The 12,158-nt window shown below is 46.7% G+C and overlaps 1 protein-coding gene across 27 annotated transcripts in view; it reads right to left on the bottom strand.

The window, feature by feature from the left end:
- Positions 1-12,158, bottom strand: part of OBSCN (obscurin, cytoskeletal calmodulin and titin-interacting RhoGEF) — a 1,809,553-nt gene that overhangs the window by 1,422,843 nt on the left and 374,552 nt on the right. For all 27 annotated transcript variants that reach the window (XM_085628811.1, XM_085628818.1, XM_085628815.1 and 24 more), the window contains exon 21: positions 8,316-8,582. In XM_085628811.1, coding sequence (XP_085484937.1) covers positions 8,316-8,582 — 267 coding nt within the window. The remainder of the gene's footprint in view (positions 1-8,315; positions 8,583-12,158) is intronic.

The raw sequence follows: 12,158 nt of genomic DNA, 5'->3' as shown, positions 1-12,158 counted from the left end.
ATTCCACATCACCGATTGATATAACAGATGGTAGACATAGTGTCAGACTGTATCTAAATGGCACTCCCTGATACTGCAGGGAGAAATGCCTTCAAGGAAAGGCAGACACCTGCAGCTCACATTCAGCCCCATCATGTCATGCCATCTAGATAGGCACCCCATCCCAGGTAGATTGCACATGTTGAGTGCTGAACGGACCACCCACCATGAAATCTGAGGGGTCACTCACACGTTCAGGTCCAGGTGATCCAACTGGAAGATCTGCACCTGGGCTGCGAAACTTCCTGCTACTGACCCACTGTCATTGCAGGTATCACAGAAGGGGCCTCATCCACCATATGCTTTGCGTAAACAACAGAATGCACAAGGCCATGTGAGCAAGAAGACATAAGATGTGTACGACGGGGAGATGCCTTTGAGTCAGAAATCTCAGAACCATCTCATCAATATCCATGATCCTCTGAGGTGGAGAATAGCCCTTCATGCAGGTTGTGTCTACTACCACACTTATGATGTTCAACCTCTGTGTTGGACTGAGGTTCAACTTTTGTGTTGTAATGGTAAAGCCCAAGTGATGAAGGAAAGTCATTACACATCAAAGATGTTCCCCAACCAGCGCCAAGGACTTCACCTTCATCAGCCAGCCAGCCAAAAATGGTAATATGTGGACTACCAACCATCCCATCTAAGCTACCACAAAAGCCACCACTTTTGTGAAAACACGGAAATTGGTCATCAACTCGAATGACAAGAGAGCAAACTAGTAGTACTGATTATCCAAAACAAACTTTAGGTAATGTCGAGAGCAGGAAAAATTGGAAAATTGAAGTAGGTATCCTGGAGGTCCAGAAACATCAACCAATCTCTGTATTGAGAGCATGGAGAACATTGCACAGAGATTTAGATCTCGTTCCACTAAATAAATACATTCAGAAGGTAGAGATCTTGCATGGGTCTCAGACAACCATCCTTTTTGGAGGCCAAGACGTAAAGGGAGTAAAATCCTGTTCCCCTTTCTTCAAGAGGCAGCAATTCAGCATTTCCTTTGTTTTGCAGGGCAAGGACGTCTGCAGGGCAAGGATACCGAACAGCACATCCTGGCAGAAGGAGGACAGTCAGAGAAAGGGACAGGAAGGGTAGGGTATATGTCCTGTGGATCAACTGGATGACCCAGCCATCTGCTCTAATCGAGTCCCAATTGGATGACAATAAGGTACGTGGGGACAGACAGAGCGGCTTTTACACAGCAGGTTCAGCAGAGGACAGAGGGGGGTGGATGTGCTGCTCTTGCTGTGACTTTCTGACCTACCACTATCTCAAAAGCAGCAGCACAATTACTGAGGTGTCTGGACTGGCTGAGAGGCTTGTCTGAGCTTTAGATTAGCCTCAGAACTTTCTGTACTGCTGATGGAGCTGCCTTGTAGGCAAAGCCAGGTCCAGCTGGCAGGATGTAGTTCTGCTGTTCTTTAGGAAGGAGTCAGCCTTTTCACCAAAATGCTGCTCACCATTGAAGTCCATGTCCATCAGAATGGCCAGGACATCGTAAAAAACTGGGTAGAATGCATTCAGGCATGTCAGCACAACATGACCGCTGTACCAATGGACCAGACCACAATCTCCACAATTCCAAGCCGACTCTAAGAACCTTTTTTCCCAGGCATCCAAGCCATTACTTACCTATTCTGATAAGGGTTTCTAAATGTGCTCCTTCAGGCTTAAAACGACCACTTATGCCAATTCCCAAAAGATATGCATATAGAGGTCTAGTAGGTATGCGGCACTCACTGTATGAAGAATGAGCCTACCTGAAGTAAAACCCTTTTTGCCTAGAACATCTAGCTACTTTGACTCTCTGTCATAAAGGGACATATGGAATACTTTGCGGTGCAGTTTGGAGGATGACGCTAGAACCACTTGCTTCCTAATGATATGTGTAAGAGCAAAAATGTAGGGTCTCCTGGAGACGGCATATGGCATCTTACGCTTTGTCTGTGTAGTGGGCTTCTTCCAGGCAGCCAAGGCAGGATCCTTTAGGCCCACATTAAATAAGTGAAAGGTCTCTGAAACTGCAGAAGTGAATAGCATGATTTACATCAAAATGGTGGACTTTGGTGGGTAAAGCCAAATCCAGAGATTCTGCAGCTTTACTCACCACTGTGGAATAATTCCTCCACTGGAACTCCACAGGGGTAAGGGATATGATCTTCTGGAGAGATGGCTAGGTTACAGAATTTTCACAGCAAAGACCTGCATCAAAGTAAGAAGGAGGAAGCAGATTATCTGCAGCTGAATGATCATCTTCTGTGTGCCACAATCCTTATCTTGCATTGTTAGAGACCCGGAGTCGAAATACTCCTCCATCTGGACAAATTGCTGGACCCAGGAAAGACAGTGTTCTTTAAGGCAAATTCCAGCCTCTCTCCTTCACCATTAACATAACGTCAGCCAACTTCAAGACCAGTGCCGGTAATGACTCTGAACATCGTGCAGAGGCTGGCTACGTGGGTGACGTCATATATGGTGCCAGACGGACAGGAAATGGTACCACGTTGTACAACCTCTGTTTAGCCACGGAGACTGGAGTTGCCAAGCCTGAAGAAGCAGGTTTGCTGTTGGGGAATGCCCCAAAGTGTCCTGGCTCCATTCTAACTATGCTACCCATAGCCTGATATAAGGCCTTTGTGAGAAAACCGGTGTATTATATGGTGTGATTGTGTGACCTCACAGTGTAATAAACTCACCAACCTGTCTTGGATCCAGTCATGCTCGTTTACAAAACCTTAGCTCACTCCTGGGTAGCTCTGGCTTCATGTAGTCAGACTTTGTCAAAGGAACAAGTACAAAGCATTAAGTAGCATCAAAATAGTTGAACAGGAAAGAAACATAACACACAGGAAATCCAGCACCATTTTATAAAAATAGCTCTTATTTATATGAATTTTAGAGACCAAAACGAACAAAATCAACTGGAGGATTTTGGAGATATAAATGATTAAACACATAACAAATCACTACTTTTCGTTCAAATCGCAACAAGCATTGGGAACTACTGCAGTTACCGGTTCTGAAAACTTTTGAAAACGTTTGTAAAGTTTGGTATGGCTACTCTGGCCCACTCTGGGTGACCAACTCCAGCAGGGAGTAAGTCACAGGGGCCAATAAGGATTGGCAGGACAGTTATCTTGCAATCAAAACAGGCTCTAGTCCAGTTAGAGGCTCTATTGGTGAACAGCAATAGGCATTAATGGAGTGGTGTTTAACAATCAAGGGATACAGGATGTTGTGGATGCTGATCCAGTGATGGAGGTCCTCCTGGGGCCAATCCTCCGTCCATGAACAAGGAGTAGTGACTCTGCCATAGAGGCTGATGTCCCTTAAAGTTGGGTTGAAGTCCAGCCAAAAAACAGTTGCCACTGGTCTACTGGTCTCCTGTTACAGCAAAACCAGGGGTTCCCTTTAACTGAGGCAGGTGTCTATCTTGGCAGCCAAACTGCACTCTGAGTACTCTCCTAGGTCCAGCAGACTCTGCGAACTTTTGCGTGTCTAGACTCTGTCTCCCAAGATGCAGTCTGGCAGTCAGTGGTGGTCAAGCGATTGTGGCTACCGACTCGCCAAGGCAGACTTCTTCAGCTTTGTGATCTAGTGGCTGTAACAGGAAGTCAGACAACTGCAAAAGCATATGGCAAACACTGCCCGACGTGTTTCAGAACCACAGTTCCTTTCTCACGGGTCAATCAGACATTTGCATTTCCCATGTGATATAGTGCAAACTAAGTGTTAAACAATAAAAAAGGACTACTTTGCTGCCTTAAATGTATAGTTACAGCGGCATCCATTTTGTAACGGCTAATTTATATAGAAAAATGAATTTTTCAACTCAAAATAAAGAGCATATTCCAATATAACCTGCAGATCTCAATAAATCTACATCATTGTTTTGATACACATGACATTTAAGTTTGTATAAAACAATTCCCATGAATACATATATTTGTATATCAAAACATACATTTCTGTAAAATGTGACATTTCCACCCAAGTGGGCCTAAGTTTGTTTCATAGATATAATATCATATGCTCATTTCACTAATTCTCATTTCTGCCCAAGTGCAGCCCCTGTTGTGTGTGTCCACCATTTGCCCTTCAAAGGCAGCTTCCCTTTCAAACTCACACCGTGTTTGGCCTTTCTGCCAGGGAGAGGTAACACCTGTTCTTTCAGCAAGCCCTTTGTGTTCCTTCCTGAGAGTCATTCACATCTCCTCCCAGGAGAACAGATGTCTGTCTTGTGTCCAGCAGCTGCAAATAGTCACTAGAAAACTTGAGCAAGAAAGTGGCAACTTTCTAAAGTTGAATAATTCATTTATTTGTCCATCAGGCACTCTTTCTCACTTTTTATGATGAATTTCGTTCTTTTTTATGGTGTGCTGCTCCCTCTTTAAGTGTTTTGTCTAAGAACACTTTCTATTAAAACATGAGTTCAGAGGAAAGTGATGTTTCTCACTTCCAAGTTGGAGGTGCACACAATTATCCTTGGACCTATTCAGGTCTAATCACATTCAATATATTCAATGAAAAAATCCCTCCAATTCAATATAATTTTGCTTTCATTTCGTTTATTTCTCTTTTGTTCTTCAAATTGTCATGTTTACTCATCTCTTTAGTAGAGAAACATATTCTTTTTACATGTTCACACAACCCAATGCATTTCGGGTCAACAAAAAAGACCCTTCTTCAGGGGTCTGAAACAGAAAAAAATGAAGGAAATATAATGAGCGATTCAGTCCTATAATCATGCTCTTACAATATTTGGCTATGTCTAATATACAAATACAATACAATCAATCAGTGAACCTTAATACCATCAGTTCCCTAAGTCTCATTTGTGGTAAAGTTTTCATTATTCTATAAGTTGGTGAGGTCTAAAAGTCTATTCCTATCTATATCATGACAAAAAACCAGTACCTGTATTGCCCTATCACTATTAAATGAAAATCGTGAAAAGTGATCTAAATAAAGTAAAACATGTGCTCACTGCATTTATTGACATTTTCCTGTCGTGAACACTTGGTAACAAGTTATTTTATTAAAAAACGAAGACTAAGAGTTAAAGTGACTATTCTTTGCAAGCCTTTGGGTTACTTACTTCCGTGTGTAACAACGATTCCCGCCTCTCCCTCAATTCGAGTTCCGTTTACAAGTCAATCCGTGTACAAATTGTTTTTAATTCTACAGAGGAGCGACCAGTGAGCGCGCTTCTACCTAGTTATAACACACTCGTGTCTTTGGGAACTGTATTTTGATAGGTCAAGATTAGGCGGGATTATTGTCAACATGGAAAAGAGTAAATGATAGGCTCCGTGAACCATTACTCGCCATTGGTTGTAAGCATGACTCGTCAGCGTGCTCTCAACCAATTGAGTCACGAATAAATACCGCACACACGGATTGACTTGTAAACGGAACTCGAATTGAGGGAGAGGCGGGAATCGTTGTTACACACGGAAGTAAGTAACCCAAAGGCTTGCAAAGAATAGTCACTTTAACTCTTAGTCTTCGTTTTTTAATAAAATAACTTGTTACCAAGTGTTCACGACAGGAAAATGTCAATAAATGCAGTGAGCACATGTTTTACTTTATTTAGATCACTTTTCACGATTTTCATTTAATAGTGATAGGACAATACAGGTACTGGTTTTTTGTCATGATATAGATAGGAATAGACTTTTAGACCTCACCAACTTATAGAATAATGAAAACTTTACCACAAATGAGACTTAGGGAACTGATGGTATTAAGGTTCACGGATTGATTGTATTGTATTTGTATATTAGACATAGCCAAATATTGTAAGAGCATGATTATAGGACTGAATCGCTCATTATATTTCCTTCATTTTTTTCTGTTTCAGACCCCTGAAGAAGGGTCTTTTTTGTTGACCCGAAATGCATTGGGTTGTGTGAACATGTAAAAAGAATATGTTTCTCTACTAAAGAGATGAGTAAACATGACAATTTGAAGAACAAAAGAGAAATAAACGAAATGAAAGCAAAATTATATTGAATTGGAGGGATTTTTTCATTTAATATATTGAATGTGATTAGACCTGAATAGGTCCAAGGATAATTGTGCGCACCTCCAACTTGGAAGTGAGAAACATCACTTTCCTCTGAACTCAACTTTCTAAAGTTGCCATTTCCTTAAAAGTTGCATTAAATTTGACTTGGGCATCAAATCAAAATTAATGTAACGATTATTTTGATACCTTGAAGTAAACTACTTTAGTAGTCCCATTCAGAAGTTAGCACAGCTGAGTTGTCAGCTTGCAATATCATAGTCAGCGATGGGGCTATTAACCTTTTTACAGCAAAAACAACAATCTGGAGTTTTTACTGTCGAGACTCAGCCTCAGGACTCCATAGGCATACCTTAGTAATGACAGACAGAGACAAACCCATATAAAAAGAGAGCCTTAGGGCTCCATTGGCGATAGCAGTTTGAAAACTGCCCTATCAATCAGCAATGGCATGCTGGAAGACTTGCTTTGCTTTGTCACACTCATGGTGGCACAATAAGTCCTTCAGTCCAGGAGGGACACTTTAACTTACAGGCCCTAGGTAACCCTGATACTATATACTAGGTACTTATGAGTAAGTTAACTTATGCCATTTGTGGGTGAGCCAGTCACACACACATGTTTTAAGGGTCGAGGCACTGGTACTGAGGTCTGGTTAGCATTCCTAACTGCACCTTCAGAGTTGAAAAACCAGCAGCATCCGTCCAAAACTTTGAGGATGAACCTTGTGCAACTTCAAAATCGCACTTGATGACGACAAAGTGCCGGGCATCTGGGAACAGCACTGTGACATCAAACGATCCTATAAAATGTATTGTTTCTTAGAGAACAGGATTTCTCTTTCTGATGGTGCGGTTTGTGTTTTTTGTAGAAAGACCTTTTCTAAAATTGTTCTCTCACAGGAGATTTACCTGTAGAAGAAGAGGAACACTTTGGCATGAACATTGAGGCCTTGGAAATGAATATATTTGCTTTCTGTTCCATAAAGGGCTTCAGGGGCATAAGGTAACAACTTTTTGGCCACAGCACCATGGCCACATCCAATATATCACATGAGGATTTCAAGAGGATGCAATAAAGACATTTGCTTCTGGTATGTAAGAAAGGACTGGAACTCTGAATCCTTCGGTGGAGACATTGGACCTAATGGCTGTCTAAGCTGACAAAATGTTTGTCAGTGAAGCAAAGCGAAAGTGCGAAAAACCACGCCAAGGTGCATAAAAACAAGGACTGATGTCAGTGCAGGAAACAGCTTCTATTATATGACTTTGACGTCATACCCGGCGGGTGGAGTCACAGCTGTCGACATGGAGAATTACTGCTAGCGAAAGCTTTCCCAGACCAGCTTAACACGTGGGGCGATATTTCTAAGGCGAGGAATCTCCAGGAAGTTATTTCCATCAGACTGTTTACTTACTAATAAGCATAGTACGTTTGATCATCAGAAACTGTCATTTAGTGCAAGGGAGATCTGTCAGGTAAGGTCACATGCTAAAATTAAGCCAAGTCCCTCTCTTTATTGCCTCTTCTCACATTCTAGCTCACTTTCTCGCTATAATGTCTATTTTTGTCTTCATCCATCTATTCGTTCCTTTTTCAGTTTTCCTCATCTATTCTCAACTACCCTTTTTTTCTAATTTTCACCAATGCTCTTACCACTATATATCTTTATTGTGTTAGTCACACTATCACTCTCAATCTGCTTCTCTGGCTCTCACTTCAATTTCTTGCAGAACTTATTATTTTATACCTCATTACCTATGAGCATTTCTCATTCCTTTCAGCAGAGATAACAAACCAACCAATGTCCTTCCCAAAGGATGCTAATTACGCCCTTTCACTGTTTTTGGTTGCTTTCTACCTGACATTGATACAAAACAAGTGAAGTCAATTGGGTAATGCACTGTAAGCAGCAGGACAAATTGAATGTTAAATCAAAATAGACTTATCGGATTGCTAGCTTAGAATGTATAGAGTGCCTTGTTAAATGCCAATTTCTTATCACGTTTTACATAGATCCTATATGATCACTGGGCATTTCTAAACCCAACAAATGTACACCCACTTGATTTATATGGTCACAACGAGAAATGGCATCAAATAATATGGTTTACTGTCCAAAAATAGATTTCATACGACTAACTCAATAGATCACTCCAACAATTCTACTGTGGGTGCCATGCACACATCAACATGATCATTCGTAGGACCCTGGGGGAATACTCTTGATTTGTCTTAGTACCTTTTGTGGTGATCTGGGCGATAGTCTTGTCATCCTTGGACTCACAGGAGTACTCTCCTTCGTCTTCTGCCCTCACCCCAGAAATTGTGAGAATCCGCTTGGCGCCCTCAGCACGGATCTGGCAGCGTTTGCTAGGCTGGAGTTCCTTCCCGTTCCTGCACCACATGACATCGCCCTTCGCCTGTCCCAGTTCACAAGAAATTGAGACGGTCCCCCCTATCTCAGCACAAAGAGCTTCCAATTTCTTTGCAAACTTTACAGGCACATCTGAAAGATTTCAAACAAAACAGTTTACGGAATATAAAAAAGTTCAGGAAGTTTACTGATTATATTTTATTATTGCTTTCTTCAAGTGTCATGCTTGAGAAAATACCAAGAGACCTGAAAAGTGTCAACAATTAAATTAATGTAGACTATACGTTAAATTACTAAAGGCTGTGGAATCACAAAGTATCAACCTCATTCTCAACAAAATAGAATTCAAGCATATAATGTTGATAAGTTACTTAACTGCAGTAAGAATCAGTACATTTTAAGTGCATTTTGGTGCGTCCCAACCCCTATTTTATTAAGTAATTTTGATGATAAAAACGTTTAAGTAAGGGCGTGGCCTGAGGCGTCAAGATGGCGCTCGCACTCTAAGAGTGCTCCGGACCCCTCTGTCATCTGCCTCGAATCCAGCCCGTATCGGCAGCCATCCACGAGTCCTACCCTCCCTCCGGAGTCCGGAATTTTGGTGCGGGAACTGTGCGGCCGGCAGCGGCCCGCAGCGACCTGTCCTCCCTGTGGTGGTGGCCTGCTGCCGACGGCGCTGAGACGCCTCTTGTAAGCCGGAGTGGGCGGGAGCCCTGCGGGCAGTGGCGACCAGGCTGCCTCTGGTACCCTGCCATTGGGAGGAGTGCCGGTGACTGGCGGGCGAGATCGGCCCTGAGGAGCTCTGGGGGCAGATCGCTCGTGGAGCTGGTGGTGGTGGCCTTGGGGTCTGCATCCTGCATCCTCCGGTGATCGGCCAGCGTCTCGGCTGGTGTGCGGTGCAGCATACCGGAGGTGGTGAGGGGCGCCTGCGGATCCTTTCACCTGGTTGGTCCCGGGCCCCAGCTACGGACTCTCGTGGCGAGTGGGGCTGGGGCCGGCTGTCGGCTCGGGCAGCGACGCAGGAGGACGCGTTTCCCCCCTCCCCGTTTTGGCGAAGTGAACTCTTTGCACCCCCCTCCCTGCTGAGAGGCTGATTTCTGAGCTGGTCCTGCTGCGGAGTGGCGGCGGGACCCACCCGCGGCCTGCTGTGCTCACATTATTGGGCCTACTCTGCATTGGCACCGTCGGCCTGGCGGGATGGGCTGACCTCCGTTTGGGACTGCAGGCGGTACCAACCCCGGGATGAGGCGGGGACCAGCTGTCAGCTCGGGCAGCGGTACGTGTGGAGACACGTGCCTCCCCCCCCTGGACATAGCGTTGTGGGCCAATCTCCAGCAACTTGCCGCAGGGGGGCTGCCTCTGACAGTGGTGGGCCCTGGCGTTTCCCGCCGCTCTCACTGAGTGAGGGGTGGCGAGGCCTGCGACACAGCCTGCGGAGGAGACGGGGCTGGGCCTGTTGGCCTGCCATGCCTGTGACCTGAGCGGATCTCCTGTTGGGACTTAAGGCGGCCATACCATCCGGTAAGTGGGGCGGGGATCGGCTGTTGGACCGGGCAGCGGGATGCGCGTGGTATTGCGTGCCACCCCCCCTTTTCACGTCCCCCCATTGCTGTATGCTGATCTTGAGGCTGGTGTGCTCCGGTGCGTTGGGGGGACCATCTCCCACCGGCCCCCGTGTGGAGGGCACTAGAACCTGCAGTGCGGCCTGCTGCCCGGGCGAGCCCGGGCCTCTCCTTTGCTGACGCCGGCGGCCTGCTCCTCCGGGCCTGAAGGTGTCTCTATCCTCTTATGTGTGGGGCGGGTGACCGGCGGTCGTGTCGGGCAGCGGGACGACTGGAGAGGCGCGCAGGCCCCCCCTCCATTGTCCTCTACCACTCTGAGACTGCCCCGGGACCGGGGCGATCTGGTGCATTGCAGTGGCCTCTTCATCTGAGGTGCAGTGTGGGGATCCGTGAAGTCTGGAGCACGGCTTGCTGTGTCAATGGGGTTGGGCCTGTCGTACTCTGTGCTTCAGGGGCCCGGCCTTCTGGGGTAAGTGTCTCCAGCCATCACGTCTGGTGGCAATCCGAGGCCCCGCACTCGGTCCCTGAGTGACTGCCTGGTTCCTTCATGCGCCGGTCGGGTCCTGGCCTTCCGGCAAAGTTTCTTTGCCTGGGCGGTTCCCCCTTACACCCAATCCTTGCTGCTCAGCCGACAGCTGGAACTGCCACCAGCTATGGGGCGAGACAGGGTCCTCAAATCCACGCCGGCTCCCACACAGACGAAAATGGACTGGTTCACTACCTCGAGCAGGATTCCCCCGGGAGGGCTGCGGGGGCCTTTACCATCGCCAGGATAAGGATCTCGACAACATCCTTCAGGCCATCAGTGCCTCATAAGCGTTCATTGAAGGAAAGATTGGAGAGGTCAAGGTGGACGTGTCCCTCCTCGGGCAGGTTCTCCGCAATGCCACTGCGAGGCTGCCAGAGGCTGAATCTCGTATATCCACCGCGGATGATGACATCTCACAGTTGAAAGAACAGGTGGCCCACCTCCGCACTCACACCAAGGAGCTTCACCGGCGGGCCGAGGATGCTGAAAACCGTGCCAGTCGTAACAACCTCCGTCGGGTGCGGTTTCCTGAGGGGGTGGAGAAGGGACAGGTGGCCACCTTCGTTGAGGCGGATTCACATCATGGATGCCTAAAGACACCCTCTCGTCTTGGTTTGTGGTGGAGAGAGCCCACAGGTCCCTTGCGTCCAGACCGCCTCCGGGTGCCCCGCCTCACCCCATCATCTTAAAAGTTCTTAACTTCAAGGACTGGGACGCCATCCTGCGAGCGGCACGAGTTACGGGTCCACTTAAGTTTCAAAACCATACCATTATGGTATTCTCAGACTACACCAGGGAGGTGCAGGAACTCCGGCGCTCCTATACGAATGTGAAACAGAAACTGCGGGCCCTTGGCTTACAATATCTGCTCCAGTTCCCTGCGCCACTGCAAGTTATTTTCCAAAACCAAACACAGTTCTTTGATTCGCCCCAGGCAGCGTGGACATGGCTTACAGAGGAGCATCCCAACCGCTAGGGGCGTGCCCCCACCCCGGGGGGGCCGGGGTCGCCGGGACGCCGGTGCCGCACACAATCTCGCAGGGGGCAACAATCACAAACAGCAGCACCCAGATCCTTGAGCGTGGCGTCCCATGGATCCCGATGCTCTTCCAGCCAGTCGGGCTCTCCGCCGCGCAACAGACACCATTCTACCGAAGACCTACCAGGACCAACCTCATTGCCATCCCGGGTGGGCTCACCCAGACCAGACTCTCAGGGCGGGTAGCTCCCACGATGGGGTTCTTTGACATTGGTAGACTTCTAAGTTTAATGTCTTGTTCTAATGCCGATCCCTTGCCTAGCCGTCCTTCTGGAGGGGTCCTTCACACACCAAATACAAGCGTTGTAGTTTGGTATTGTTCATATGGGGGGGTGGTGTCGACAGATGCTTCTGTTCTCGAAGTGTAGGGTGGGGGACGGGGGTGAAGGGGAGGTTTGGGAAAGGTTTTCCTTTTATGTTATTGTTTGTTTGCCTTTTTGTTTCAGCACCCACGGAATGATGCATGCTTCCTTTGTAAGAGACGGGTATGTCCTTATTGCAAGCGATTGCCCGATTGCCAGACTGCACACCCCAGAGTAGTTACCTCCTGACCTGACTGCTAGTACTACCCCTAGGGC

Source organism: Triturus cristatus, chromosome 10 (assembly GCF_964204655.1).
Source record: "Triturus cristatus chromosome 10, aTriCri1.1, whole genome shotgun sequence".
Classification (NCBI taxonomy): Eukaryota; Metazoa; Chordata; class Amphibia; order Caudata; family Salamandridae; genus Triturus; species Triturus cristatus.
Note: the sequence above shows the minus strand (reverse complement) of the source record. Positions and strands in the feature narration are given on the sequence as shown.